At 39.2% G+C, this 15,754-nt stretch overlaps 1 protein-coding gene across 1 annotated transcript; it reads right to left on the bottom strand.

The window, feature by feature from the left end:
• Positions 1-546: 546 nt before the first annotated feature.
• LOC138210450 (V-set domain-containing T-cell activation inhibitor 1-like) lies at positions 547-12,442 on the bottom strand. The gene is made up of 5 exons (XM_069169620.1): positions 12,269-12,442; positions 10,070-10,402; positions 4,800-5,087; positions 2,240-2,356; positions 547-2,074 (listed from the first exon to the last, which is right to left on the bottom strand). Exons 1-5 carry the CDS (start codon positions 12,330-12,332, stop codon positions 1,995-1,997), a joined length of 882 nt encoding a protein of 293 aa, XP_069025721.1. The 5' UTR covers positions 12,333-12,442; the 3' UTR covers positions 547-1,994.
• Positions 12,443-15,754: the final 3,312 nt, after the last annotated feature.

Here is a 15,754-nt window from a genome sequence, read left to right as displayed (position 1 = left end):
CATTCTCTGGAGACAATAACTGCTCAATATCAAGTTATTTCAACAACAAAATGTTTAGTTTTTACTAAATTCTGCAGGAAGAAATGAATTGTTAAAATTCCCACATCATGTTTTCTTTTTTTCTTAAATCTTTGAAATTGCGCTGAACTCTTTGTTTTAAATCTGATTCAGGCAGAAAACTTGATATCTTTGTTTAAATCTGTGACCAAAGCGGAGAAAGCGTCAGACGTGTGTCGTCCTCTGCTGGAGGTCCGATCATCTCTCCCTCTTTAATCCTGTGAACTCTCCTCGGAGTGAAACCAGCCAGAATAAATGAGGGTTAACAACCTGCTGTGTGGAAAGTGAACTGCTTCATTACAGGTTTCACTGAAAGTGGCTCAACGCAGAAGAAATGCAGGTTTCAGACACTAGAGGGCGCCACGACATCAAGAATGATGAGGAAGCTGCAACGTCACAGGAAATATTCATGATTTTTACACTTTAAATCATGAATATTCAAAGTTTTATGACCTTCAATGAACAAGAAGCAGTGTGAACTCTCTGAAAAACATTTACTAAATACTGCTGCTGTCTTATTTATTATAATTTACCTGCAGGACAGTTAAACAACAAATAAAAAGGCTGTTCAGTTGGACGGGAGGACGCAGAGACTGAATGATGTCATATAGTTTTACATGTTTCATGTTTTATTCAAACTTTTGAACAGTAATGATTCAGAACGGCCTGAAATGAAACAACACTCATTAAGTGCACTTTTAAACAGAGTTCAGCTCCAACAGCAACAATAACTCAGCAAGTAAAAACATAAAATAATTTAAAAAAAGATGCAAAACAAAACAAATAATGTAACACAAAGCTTTCAAAACAAAACATTTAAGGAACATTATATTGACTTTAGTTTTAATCATTCATATTGATTTACAGCAGTTCAGTGGAGTCTTGTGTTTCTGTAAATGTCCGTGACTCAGTTAAAAACTTCTACCGTGAGTCACTTTTATTGAATTTTTCTTGTTACTTATCGTATTTTCCTGCTTTGTTTTCCTGATTATTCATTACATTACATTTCATTTCATTTAGCTGACGCTTTTATCCAAAGCGACTTACAATAAGTGCATTTCAACCATGAGCGTACTCATCAGATCTTTTCAGTTTTGGTTCATTTTAATGTGACTCCAGATGATAAAGTTTAATATCTTCCACAGCCAGCCCCTAGTGACCATCAGTGGTACTGCAGTTTAAGGCACTTCTGCACCGGCCTCACTTCTTACAACTTCCTTATATAATGTCCAAAACACACATTTAAGTGTTTATTTTACACTTTGTATATTTGCATTTGTATATTTTCTCCTGAATCCACTAAATATTGGAATATAATGTTCTATAAATCAGGCTATGATTGTAAAAACCTGATGAAAAGGGAATAAAACTGGAAATCTGGAGCGTGTAAGTGCTGCTGAAGAAAACACGTTATCTTTTACAAAAACAGGAGTTTTCCCTTCAAACTGTGAAACAGAAATTTCCTCTTCAGCAGAATTTAGTTTTACTTCCAAATATATTCTAAAGATTTTTTACTGAGAGGTTTATTCAAACATCATTTATAACCTAAGTTATAAAACTTTTTTTTCCTAAAACCAGCCAGAGAATAGTTTTTTTTCAGGCTATTGGAAGTATTTTCTGATTCATGCAGTGAAAAAAAAAGAGAAATCAAAACTCCTCTATGTGAAAAAGTTTTGACTCTAAAACGTAAACAAAATGAAACAAGAGATTTTAAACCTGCTTCATCCAACGTTCAGATTTCAGTTCTGGAAATGTCTAAAATAAATAAATCATATTTAATCAGATGAGGCCTCGTTTGCATATTACAACATAAAACATGAGTAAACTTGTAATACAATAAAAACCAGTGTTGATCTAAAGGAGGAGCGTCCAGAACGTCCTCCGACTGGTTCTCCCAGAACGGACTGAGAACAGCTGACAGACTTCAGCAGCAGACTTCACGCATTGAGAGTTTGTTTCAGCTCGTCATCAGGAAGCTGTGAGGAACTGAGGGAGTCGCTCGGCGCTGACGGAGAACCTGCAGGAAGGAAAACTGGATTATAGAGCAGAAGATCCAGACTGACTTCATCCTTTAAATACAAACACAAAGATTCATGTTGGAGGACAGAAACACAAACTGATATCTGAACAGGAGACACAAAGAAGTTCATGTGACAGATTCTCATCAAATGTTCAAACTTACCTTGATTACATTTTAGTTTGATGAAACCCTTTTGGAGAAGAAGAAGAAAAGCAACAACAACAGCGACCAAAATAATGCTGACAACTGCAAAAGCATCAATCCATCCAGTGGAAGAATCTGAAACAAAGATCAGACAAAGTTCAAGTTGGACTCAGAATAAAACGTCTTGATGAACAACAACATGTGTTCCTGCTCCTGAAATCTAAAATCTCCCACTGAGATAAATGTGATCATCTTCAGAGACGTTAACGTGGATCTAACGTCCAGTTTCCTTCCAGCTCGGTTCCACAGCTCAGTTCTGGTTTCTGTGATGATGATGATGATGATGATGATGATGATGGTGATGATGATGATGATGATGATGGTGATGATGATGATGGTGATGATGGTGATGATGATGATGATGGTGATGATGGTGATGATGATGGTGATGATGATGATGAAGATGGTGACATCTTCCTCCTGTGCTGTGTTTCCTTCCTCTTCTCTCCCCTCATGTGTTTCAGTCTCTGTTCAGACTGCAGCTGAATCTCATTCGTTTCTCAGATCACATCTTCAGGACGTTTCTTCTTCTTCTTCTTCTTCTTTGTTCTCGGAGAATTTCAAAGTAAAAGCAGCGTTTTATTGTTGTAAATGTTTGATGTTTGTGGTCGGCTGCAGACAGATTCTGCCCCCTGCTGGTTCTCTGCTGCAACACGTCCAGTCGCTTCCAGGAAATCTTTCCTGTTTCTTTGAGACTCCATGAAACTTTGAAGCATCTTTTGATCTTCACTTTAATTTATAATCCAGAACAAAAACTAAAGTGTCCTCATTGTTCCTGATGTGATTCATGTGTTTGCTGCTGCAGTTATTAAACCGCTTCGTCTCCATCTCATCGATTAATTTACAGAAAATAAGAACTTCAGTGAAGCTCTGAATATTTGTGGTTCAACACGGATCAATAATTTATTTATTAATTTCACTTGTATCTTAAAAACATGTGATTGTGATGATTTAGTTCCTAAATGTGTTTTCATGAGTCTCCTCCAGATCAGATAGTTAACCAACATCTTGTGTGTAGATTGTGTGTAGTGAGTGTGTGTGTTTGTGTGTAGATTGTGTGTAGTGAGTGTGTGTGTTTGTGTGTAGATTGTGTGTAGTGAGTGTGTGTTTGTGTGTAGATTGTGTGTGTTTGTGTGTTTGTGTGTCTGATTTCAGTGTTTACTAGAACCTCCAGTTGTGTTTGTAATAATTGTTGTTCATCTGTTCTCAGCTTGTTTAAGTTGATTACATCATATTAAAAATGGAGGACAATCAGAGGAAAATCTGTGACTATAAAATCAGAACATAATTAAATATAAAACATGTCATCAGTTTGATTCGGACTCATTTTAAATCAGTTTGAAGTCTAAATTCAGTCACTGATCACAGCAGCAAACACTGTTTCTGACTCCATCACAACATGAGCACATTTACACTGAACACGTTCAGACAACACTTCAACTAACATCACATTCTTCTGATACCAAATAAAAGGAAAGAAATCACTGGGCTTCTGATTTAAATTAAAAAAACAGATTATTTATCTAATTTATATGATCAGGTTCATAAAAAAATACAACTTTCTTCATAATTGTTGGTTAAATCTCAGAAAACTGATTTTAAATATCAGAATTTTACTCTGCAGACGTCAGGTGGAGAAAACAAAGAGATTTTAGGCTCCAGTTTTCAGTAAATAGTGAAACTCTCATGGTGTTAAATTACGTCTCCGCTCTGAGACATATTTCAAAACTTTCACTTTCAGTCTGTGAATCCAACAAAGAACGTTTCTGTTCTCAGGATTAAACTGATGATTGTAAATCTTTTCTGTGTAAATTAAACCTCCATTTAATTCATTTTTTATTCCTCCTACATTCTTGTGTTTTGTTTGGCTTTATATTTTTTATTGTTTATTTTTTACTGCTTATTTCTTTGAACTTTTAAAGTCTATCCGGCTGTTTTAACTCTGATGATGTGCTGAACTTTGTTCGACCTCTGTTGTGTTTAAATGTGAATAAATCTGAGATGATGTGAAGTGGAGCAGTGGAAGGAGGACAAATGCTCCCAATCAGTTATTTAAGGACTCTTTCCAGTAAATAGTGAAACCCTGAGGACACGTCGGACGTCACGTCTCAACCAGCTCAGTTTGTGTCCTCAGACTCACGAGCAAGCAGCAGGAAGGTAACGATCGGAGAGGGACTGTGGATCGTGTGCAGCTCATACAGCTGCTGGGACTGATCACAGCTGGAAACACTCATGTTTCATATCACAGATAATTATGAAGGAGCTGGATTCAGACTGAACTCACTTCATTCTGGGCTCAGTTCCTGTCAACTCACCTGCTGGAGTGTTTTATCAGAGTTTAGTGAGTCACACACCTCAGATGACCTCAGATGACCTCAGATGACCTCAATGACCTCAATGACCTCAGATGACCTCAGATGACCTCAGATGACCTCACATATCTTTCAGACTGTGTTTCTGATTTACACATAAACACATAAATAATCTCAATTATTTAAAGCTTAAAAAAATTACTTACGATGCAACTGCACATAGATCTTTTTAGAAATCTGATGGTAGATCTTCTTCTGTGTAGAAACACAGGTGTACCTGTCGGACTTGGTCACATAAATCTGGAGAATAACGTTGAAGCTGTTTTCTTTCTCTTTGTTTTTTGTGACCTTTGGTTCTTCAGCAGGAAGGATGTTTCCAGCTCCGTCCCTCCACTCGACTACCGGTTCTGGAGAAGCTCCTTCAACTTCACACTCCAGCAGAGCCCAGTCGTTATTTTGATTCATGTTTGTGACAGATGGTTTTGGAGATGCACCTGAGAACACAGAATAAACAACAGATTAAAATCATTTTCCATATTCAGTGTTTTACAAAGTGTTAAAAGAAAAGAAAAGCACAGTACTGTGGAGCTTAATTTCACCTCCCAGCATTGTTTGACAGAACTTAATGTTTGAATAACATTTTAAACTGTATTTCTGACTCATTTAAATATGTTTATATAATGCAGTATTTTATGAATGTAAAGAGGAAGTTGCTGTTTTAGCAGCCAGATCACATTGATCACTAAAAGTTCAATTATATACAGGAAAATACAGAATGAATTAAATAGATGTTTGCAGCTTCTTCAATATTACTGCATTAATATCGTCACAGGTGGTTTAAATAAAGTTTATGGAATCAACCAGAAGTCACTAATGTACCTTAATTACAGGTTAGATTACTTCCTTTGTAATAATGATGGTGAACTTTTTACATTATTCAAAGTGCAACAACTCGAAGAGATGTTGACGTAAAAATGTCGTCACTTATCAGGGATGAGTGACGTCACATCCAGGTAGAGATGTGGTGATCAGAGATATCAGATATCTGATACTCAAATTCAGGACTCACCTGGGATTTTCTCCGATGTTCTGTCTTTTAACCTTTTGAAGTGCGGAGGTTGTATGCGACCCGATATTTACACTTAAAATTCATAAATTAATATACGGTATATTTTTACGTTGACCGGGAAGGTCAGCACAGACATATTATACCTCATTTTAAAGGTTAAAAGTTCGTTTTTTCAACAAACTCATGAATCTCGTCGAAGGATTTTCGACATTAAAATAATTACATTTCGCTTTACGGCAGTAAATAGTTCGCAATTTATCTGCTAACCTGTCGCATCACCGTTAAAAGTCATTTATGGATCGAAAAACAAACATTTATCAACAAACTGCGGCTCGTTTTAAAGAACAAAACTCCACCTATTACATTCAGCTCGTTTAAGTTCAAGCGGAAGTCAAAATAAATCGAATAAAAGTGAATTATTTCCCTCGTTTAGTTTGATCGCAGCTCCTTAAACGTTTTAAACACCGACATCTCGATCAATTATAAAGTAATGACAAAAGATTTGACCAATGATGTTCGGTGTCTGTGAAATCAGTGAACGCCCGGGAACAAAACGAACCAATCAGCATCCTTCTACGACGTAAAATGACGGACCAGCCGGACTTTCAACTCGATCAGCCAATCAGAGAAGAGCATCTTCAGGCAGGTACCGCGTGAGTGTTATTGACAGCTACTGTCGTCCAATTGAAAGTCAGCGCCGTGTAAACAGTCTGACTTTGGAGCTGGTAAAATTACCTGTCGGACCATATATGGAAGTTAAGGCAGTTTGTCTCTCTGTCACAGCGGAACACAAACAGATCAGAGAAACTGTTGATATCTCTCAAAATAGACCGAATTAAAGAATAATTATTTTTTATAAATCTTTATCTAAATATTAGGATGATATTTTTATAGTCAAATTTAACAACTTTGTCTTCTTGTGGCTTTTTTGGAGTATTTTAAAAAGGCTTTATCATCATTATTTACAGTGGGGCAAAAAAGTATTTAGTCAGCCACCAATTGTGCAAGTTCTCCCACTTAAAAAGATGAGAGACGTCTGTAATTTTCATCATAGGTACACTTCAACTATGAGAGACAGAATGGGGGGAAAGAATCCAGGAAATCACATTGTAGGATTTTTAATGAATTAATTGGTAAATTCCTCGGTAAAATAAGTATTTGGTCACCTACAAACAAGCAAGATTTCTGGCTCTCACAGACCTGTAACTTCTTCTTTAAGAGGCTCCTCTGTCCTCCACTCGTTACCTGTATTAATGGCACCTGTTTGAACTTGTCATCAGTATAAAAGACACTTGTCCACAACCTCAAACAGTCACACTCCAAACTCCACTATGGCTAAGACCAAAGAGCTGTCAAAGGACACCAGAAACAAAATTGTAGACCTGCACCAGGCTGGGAAGACTGAATCTGCAATAGGTAAGCAGCTTGGTGTGAAGAAATCAACTGTGGGAGCAATTATTAGAAAATGGAAGACGTACAAGACCACTGATAATCTCCCTCGATCTGGGGCTCCACGCAAGATCTCACCCCGTGGGGCCAAAATGATCACAAGAACGGTGAACAAAAATCCCAGAACCACACGGGGGGATCTGGTGAATGACCTGCAGAGAGCTGGGACCAAAGTAACAAAGGCTACCATCAGTAACACACTACGCCGCCAGGGACTCAAATCCTGCAGTGCCAGACGTGTCCCCCTGCTTCAGCTAGTACATGTCCAGGCCCGTCTGAAGTTTGCTCAAGAGCATTTGGATGATCCAGAAGAGGATTGGGAGAATGTCATATGGTCAGATGAAACCAAAATAGAACTTTTTGGTAAAAACTCAACTCGTCGTGTTTGGAGGAGAAAGAATGCTGAGTTGCATCCAAAGAACACCGTACCTACTGTGAAGCATGGGGGTGGAAACATCATGCTTTGGGGCTGTTTTTCTGCAAGGGGACCAGGACGACTGATCCGTGTAAAGGAAAGAATGAATGGGGCCATGTATCGTGAGATTTTGAGTGAAAACCTCCTTCCATCAGCAAGGGCATTGAAGATGAAACGTGGCTGGGTCTTTCAGCATGACAATGATCCCAAACACACCGCCCGGGCAACGAAGGAGTGGCTTCGTAAGAAGCATTTCAAGGTCCTGGAGTGGCCGAGCCAGTCTCCAGATCTCAACCCCATAGAAAATCTGTGGAGGGAGTTGAAAGTCCGTGTTGCCCAGCGACAGCCCCAAAACATCACTGCTCTAGAGGAGATCTGCATGGAGGAATGGGCCAAAATACCAGCAACAGGGTGTGAAAAGCTTGTGAAGACTTACAGAAAACGTTTGACCTCTGTCATTGCCAACAAAGGGTATATAACAAAGTATTGAGATGAACTTTTGTTATTGACCAAATACTTATTTTCCACCATAATTTGCAAATATATTCTTGAAAAATCAGACAATGTGATTTTCAGGAATTTTTTTTCTCATTTTGTCTCTCATAGTTGAACTGTACCTATGATGAAAATTACAGGCGTCTCTCATCTTTTTAAGTGGGAGAACTTGCACAATTGGTGGCTGACTAAATACTTTTTTGCCCCACTGTATTCACTTCAGAGAGGTTCTTGTGGAGCTCTGCAGTCATCTGCTGGAGATGCTCTGTACTGCACTTTCATAAATATCTTGGAGCCGCTTCTGTCTATCAAAGTGAAGTTTGGCACAAATATTGCAGATTGAATAAAGATGAAATCCTGTGAATTTCAGCCTGATTGATCTTATTATAACTGATTTACTGTACTTTAAATATGAAGGGGAAGGTTAAAAACAACAAAGCCTCATCCCTTATCTGTGAAATCCTTCAACCCATTAACAGTGTTAGAGCTACAAATATGACTGAAACAGAACATGAAACTACAGAGAGATTATTTCACAGCGATACGCAGACGTGAACCGGCTCTTTATGCTGCTGAAACCATAAACAGGTTCAGGTTGGTCGGTGTAAAGAGGCAGCAATGAGCATGAATATGAGAAACCCTAAGAGGTTAAGATTTTCTCTAAAAGGGGAAATAAAACACATGTTAGACATGTTTCAGTGACATCAACTTGGCAGTCAGGTAAAACTGAGAAAAAAGAAAACTCAGTAATATTTATTACAAATATTATTTATGATCTAAAACTGCGAGAGGAAACCACAGTTTTAGATTTTATAAACGTCCTGGCGCATTTACAGACGAGGCTGGTTTCTATCCGTCCTGGATGGGTTGAAATCAGAGTTGGAAAACACGTCCGGGTGGATCAACATCAATCTGATGGCTCACATTATACAGGTAGGCAGGCAGGTGAAGGACCAGCATGCACCTGGGGAGGTCGAAGCTTTTAACCAATGAGGCAGCAGAAGTCACGAAATATAAACTCTGTTCAACAAAAAAGAAAAACTTTGTTTGCAGAGTGGATTTCTTTTATCGTCCTTCATTCCCATGATGCATCAGTGGTCTTCTCATTTTTTAGTTCGATTTAGATTTGTGATAAATAGTCACTATAACCTCCAGCTCACTGATCTAAAGGTGATGAACCCACTCAGAAGTAACTCTAAAGCTCACTGAATAACACTTCAAATTTCATTTGTTTCATTGGGACTCAAACTAAAGTGTAAAATAAATAATTTGAGGTTTTACAGGTTTGTTTTTTCTTAACCAGGAGCAGCAGCTGACGTGTTGCAACCAGGAAATAATCCAACACGCATCCTCCTGTAAAAACGGTCACATGATCACTTTCTGTTCCTGTGGATTCAAATAATGAGATATAACCTGTTAAATAGTGAGTTTTAGAGGAGCTGTTATCTTTGGTCAGAGCCTGTTTATCTTTTTCTCCAGCGTTCACAGTCTTGGTGCTAAATCAAGCTAAACTAAGTTAAACCAGGCTAAGATAAGCTGAGCTGCAGGTTTTGAGAGCCCTCAGACGGCCTCATGGACAGACACAGTGGTCACATGCTCATCAGTTTAAACACAGTGAGTCTTCCTCAGCGTTGTGCAGCTCTGCAGCGGTCACGTCATCTCGTCTCCGTCTTTCTCTGCATGTCCTCCCTACTGCCGAGGAGAGAGCACACGAGCCATGAAAGCCTCTGCGGCTCCGCGACGGTTCACACCGACATAAACAAGACTTCAGCCTCTGCCAGGAAACAAACTATAAGAAAGGCTCATTATTGCGGCACATCCACTAACATGAGGCCTCACTTTTTACTGTGAAACTGAAAACACTTCCACATCAACAGATGGAGAGCGGAGCCTCGAATTTAATCTGAGATTAGATGAAACACTTCTCCATCTGAAGACCTCGTCCACGCTCGGTGTTTTTATTCTGACTTGAGTCCATCTGGGACTCTTGAACCAGCCGCGTCTGTAAATAAGCAGGCGTCTCAGAACGGTTTCATGGAGGAACTCACGGATGATCAGCTCGATGTGGGCTCGTCTTGATGGCGAATCAAGCGGAAAATCACAGGTGTAATTTCCACTGTCCCCCGGCTGTGTCTTTGTGATAACTATGGAGGCGTTACCGGACACCAGCTGGTCTTCAAAATGAAAGACTCGACCTTTGAACTGCTCATCTTGACCTGAACGGTCGTTATTGTAATGGTCTCCCTTATTATAGAAGAACACCTTGTGGTTAGTCTCTTTCTTCTTCCACTCAAAGAGCTTGTCGATGATGCTCTCAGGGAAGGAACACATTAAAATGGCATCATCGTCCTCTTTCACGATCAACCTGGTGACATCTGACCCTGAAAAACCAAAAACATGCATCAGTCAGTGTGTTCGATCTGTCGGGGAACACGACTCACATCTCCTCTGAAACACCAGCGTATCATTGTGTGCTGCACAAAACAACATGAAAATATGTTAAATCAAAATATGAAAGTAAATATGGAAAGATACAAAAAGACCAGTGAATAAAAATGTGTCTTTAGCCTCCTCCTCCTCCTCCTCTTCCTCCTCCTCCTCCGAACACCTTTCAGTCTAATGAAATACAGTCGAACCAACACGTCTCTAAAACGGTTTGAATAAAGAAAAACTGAACATTATAACCTTTATGAAAGAGGATTTAATTCAGAAATGTTCAGTGATGTCATCGTTGGTTTTTCTAATGAATGAGGGATTATTTTCAGATGGACCTCCAGAAAACTAATAAGAAGGAGTGACTTCAGCTAACAACACTGAGATAACTGCTGTGGTCTCCTTGTGGTCAGAAAAACACAATGAATGCAGGTGTGACATTCCAGCTCAGCAGCAGTAAAGAGGCCAAATGAAGGAATCTTTTTAGACAGCTGACAGCTCTTCACATTTATCACATAATCTCACTCTTCATCCAGATAAGTGTCACCACACAAACAGGTATTTCTGCTTCATCAGAAAATAAAATAAAAAGCGATTTGAGTGTGGGAGGCAGACGAAGAGGAAACGAGCTGAAACTGTCGTTCTCTGCTTCTGCAAATGATAACAAAAACCAGGATGTGTTACTGCAGCTCAGGTTACATGGAAATACTGGGGATTAGTTCATTTTAATTCAATTTGTTTGATATTTCTTTTGTGTGTGTGTGTGTGGGGGGGGGGGGGGGAGCAGGGGGGGGCTCTGCATGCAAGTTAAAGTCCTGCATTCAAAACTTGACTTCAGTAAAAGTCTGCAGCTGCTAGAAGTATGAAAAGTAAATGTACACACTGTGAATTGTGCAGTTAACACTCCCTGTCAGTGTTTTACTGTTTTATATGATGTTTAATATTACCGCTGCATTCATGTGCATTTTATTGATGTATTATTTAAGATTGTGCTGATTTTAAACTGATTTAAAAAGCTCAGAAATACACCTTTTTTTGTGGTGATTTCAAGAGGTTTTAAAAATGTTTATTTTGCCTAAAATGTAACTGAATATTTCCAACTCATAAAGAAACATTTAATCCTTCAGTTTATCAGAAAAATTATAATTTAAAATCAATAAATTTATAGTTCCATGTTTTTTACAGGTCAGGAAAGAGGATGAAAAACTGTAATCTTAAAGCTGTCAGACAAATATAGGCAAGTAAAGAAAACAGAAGATTTACCTCTGAGATTTAGTGGAGAAAAAGAATAGAGTTGCATAAAAAGGAAAATACTCAATTAAAGTACAAATGCCACAAATTTGTACTCGAGTAAAAATACTTTCCACCACTGCGGACATCATGTCATTCTTTATGAGAAATATAATTTACGATATTCTTTAGTTTATACATCACCAGCTGATTTAAAGGTTTCATTTAACGGGAGCACAAATTCGATATTTAATCGGAAATGAAATGTAGATTCTCGGAAATAAATGTGCGTCAAGAGGAAGCAGTGCACTTCCGGCCCACGTCGAAACTTAAAAACACCTCCAAATGATGCAACACATCCAATTAATGAGTATTATAGGACTGTAAATAACCAGGAGGATGATTTCACTGGATGACGTCACCTTAATCTGCGTTACCTTTATGTTAAAATGCAGTTGGAGGCTGATGGGACAGTCGCACGCGCTGCTGTTGTCTCCTCGTTAATCTAACAGCTGATCACTTTGAACAATTAAACACAAGCAAAACTGCAGATGATGATGAGACGACAGAAATCTTTCTCTCACCGGTTCCGTCTCCAAACGTGTTTGCAGTCAGCAGGAAGAGAGAGATGAGCAGAACGAGCTCCATGTCTGTGGAAGAGACCCGACGGTTCTCTAAAGGAAGTGCAGGAGGCCACTCCTCTGGAGTGGATCCGCTTCCTCCTGAGATCCTGCAGAACAACAGCGCCACGACCAGCTGCACGACCCGTGCATTGTACTCCGGGAAACCCCAAACAGTTGAGCAGAGTGGAGACTGTTAGCAGTGACGTCACAGAGGACAGGAAAGGGACACCTGCTGGTATCTTTAGGTACTGCAGGGCGATCACAACCCGATCTGTTACAACAGGTAGAATTTTACAGGTTGACATATACTATATTTTAATACAGCCGAATTCCCACTAAAGCTGTTCTCATTTACATATTGTTCTGTTTTTGTTGTCAGACAACAGGATGAACATGAAATAGCGGCTAAAACGCGGCTCATTACGATTACACGTTAACCAGCCGTCACTTCCCAGCTATTTCCGGGCTGCTGCTCTGCTCAGTTAAAACTACGACTTTTATACCCGCAACGTTGTCTGACAAAAACACCACTCACATATTTGAAAGACGACAGCTGTGAGGTGATTTCGGCTGTATTTACATGAACAATGATCTCTTAGAGAGAAAGTTAGAAGCGACGGAAGAGGTTTAGTTTTCCTCTCAGTGAAAAGCCTCCCTTCCTCACAGAGAAGAGATGAACAGATCTCTGCTGATGGATCTGTATCTGGCACAAAGCAGTGATTTGGAGGAATTACGGGTGTTTGGCTTGGTTTCTTTCTCCGGGACTTCTGGGATAAATACGGTCGAAAGATTAAAGACATTTCTTTTCTTTCGTTGCATATAATTAATTTGACAATTCAGAAAAACGTGTTTATAATGTCCCAATCTGGACACAGTGAAACCTAAAAACAATCAGTCATTAAAGGATCTGAATAACCTGATCCAACAGGAAGTCAAACCTCTCTGTTGAGTTAGTGAAGTGAGTCCACATCATTTCTTGACTTGCATCAATAACACATCTGCTTACTTGGCATTTTATTTTCATTCTCTTAAGGGAAGTACTCATAGGGACCTAAAATCCTGAAACACAGACATTCAACAGAACCTTTCCATGTTAACAAAGCAATCAGGAAATGAAACAACAGATCACGTTAGAAAATGCATTTTCACTGCCAGCTCGGCGGTCTGGAGGGAAAATATGACTTGCAGCCTTTTTCTATACAGTCGATGCTTGCAGCCCAAAAGGGTAACTTCCTGGGAGTGAGCGTTGGGATGAATTATGAAGTGCAGTTAGATGTGGGGATCTCAGCTGAGGTTAGACATTTAAAACTAACAGTTATACTTCTTCTAACTTTTCAAAAACATTGAGGTTAAAGGTCAAGGTCCCTGTCACCTCCCAGTGACCTGCTTGTGAACGGGATCTCAGGAACGCCGAGGAAATTCACCAAAATCTGCCTCAAACGTTCATTTGGAGCGAAGGACGACCTGATCGGGATTTGGAGGTCAAAGGTCGCCGTGACCTCACAAAACACATCAGTGGCCACGACACTTGGTATTTTATGGTAACTATGACGACATTTCCCACCAAATATCCAACAGGACAAAATGAAGACATTTTATATTGAAAACAACTTGACTGTAACATCATCATGTTCTCCAAATGATTTTCTGTCCACTATTCATCATAACTGAGGAGCAGAAGGGAGATTATGAGCATATTTTACATTCATGACAGAAACGTAGTCAGTGACACTCCTCCTGGGTCTCCTTCTACAAATGGTGGTGATTGTGAAGATCTTCTGTGACGTCCATGTTTTACAACTGACGGCTTGTTGGCAGCAACGTCTCTGAGTTTGGACAGATATACATGTTAAGGACAACATGAGTGGTTGGAGGAAGCAGACAAGGGAGAGCTGCTAATTCTGGTTGGACACCTGATTTATTGATCAATGATTTACAACAACAAAACTGATGTACAGTTGGAGAAAGAAAGAAAAGACATTTGAATATAAATAGACATTTTGAAAGAGTAAATTCCTGATTGTTTCTCTTCAGTTTCTGATATTAGAGGAGCAACGTTCCTCATCATCATCATAAAACATCAAGTGGTTCATGAATGGTTGATAGAAGGTTTTAAAAAGCTTACCAGATTAAATGTCTTCTTTCATCAGAGTTTTTAATGAATAACAGAGTTCCACTTTGAACACTCTGCAGATGACCTGAAGAACGGAGGACCATATCTACTGTAACATTCACGGTGTCATTTTAAATCTATTTACCATGATTTTCATCATTACTGTTCATCTTTTGGACAAAAACAGGGTTTTCCTAAAAAGTGGTCATCTTTCAAAAGGGAAGACACATTCTTGGGAAAAGTGCTTTTCATACGACAATCTTGAAATACTTCATTGAACATCATGTTTATTAAAGAACACCATGTTTTTCACTTTTACATGTGAATAGTTTTTCATGAACCTGAACATCCTCAGTTCACTTTAAGTTCTCACACATTCACAGAGCTGCCAACCTGCTCGATATCTCTACAACATTCAGATGTGACCAGATTCAACTATTTGATGATCAATCTTTTCTCCATTCTGCCCACTGATTCAATACTTCACGTCAATGACGATCCAGTTGGATCTTTGGGGGTTTTTAAGACCCAAAAACAGCTCAACATGTACTTTCTAGAAATGAACATTCTTCAGCAGCAAACTGCAGCAGTCTGATTTCAAACAGGACATTTTCTTTGCCAGTGTTTTGACTGTGCAGCAGTTTGGCTGCGACTCCCTCATCATGAATGATCCGCCCCTGCTCCCAGTGATATGAAACTGTCTGAGAGACAGCCCCAAAGGCTTGAAGACATTGAACCCTTTAGCAAAACTAGGATTCAAACATGGACATATATTCTAAACAAGTCAAAGACATTTCAAACCAAGACAACCGGCTTGTTGTGATGGAGGAATGAGCTCCCCAATGACATCAGGACAGCAGGAAGTCTGAACATCTTCCACCGGAAACTAAAAACACACCTCTTCACACTTTAACCTTGAACAGGAGAAACAAGCATCACTTTAGGACCTTCAAATGGGCCTTACTTATAGCACTGGGAAGTTTGTCTTTCTTGGAGACATTTGTCCTTTCTTGATTGTTGTTGTTCCGGGTTTGTACCCTCATGGTTGAAATGCACTTCTTGATAAAAGCGTCAGCTGAATGCTGATTAGCTCCAACGATGCTAATCGGCTAGCAGCTCCAACAGGCCTTCCATGTACTTCCTGTAGAACTTGTTCTTTAGAGAACATCTAATTAATGTTCTTACCGTGTTCATATCCAGCGTTTATTCCGTCACAGCGAGCAGCCGGATGAAGACCAACAGGAGAATTACCCTCCGAAACATGATGACGTTGTTGTTGACCAGAGTTGATCAATAAGGACCAATAGAAGAAACTAAACAGACAACTAATTCCT

This window comes from Embiotoca jacksoni, unplaced genomic scaffold (genome assembly GCF_022577435.1).
Source record: "Embiotoca jacksoni isolate LCO1_2020_lvr unplaced genomic scaffold, fEmbJac1.0.p SCAF_46, whole genome shotgun sequence".
NCBI classification, from domain to species: Eukaryota; Metazoa; Chordata; class Actinopteri; family Embiotocidae; genus Embiotoca; species Embiotoca jacksoni.
The sequence above is the reverse complement of the archived record's forward strand: the minus strand, read 5'-3'. Positions and strand labels throughout refer to the sequence as shown.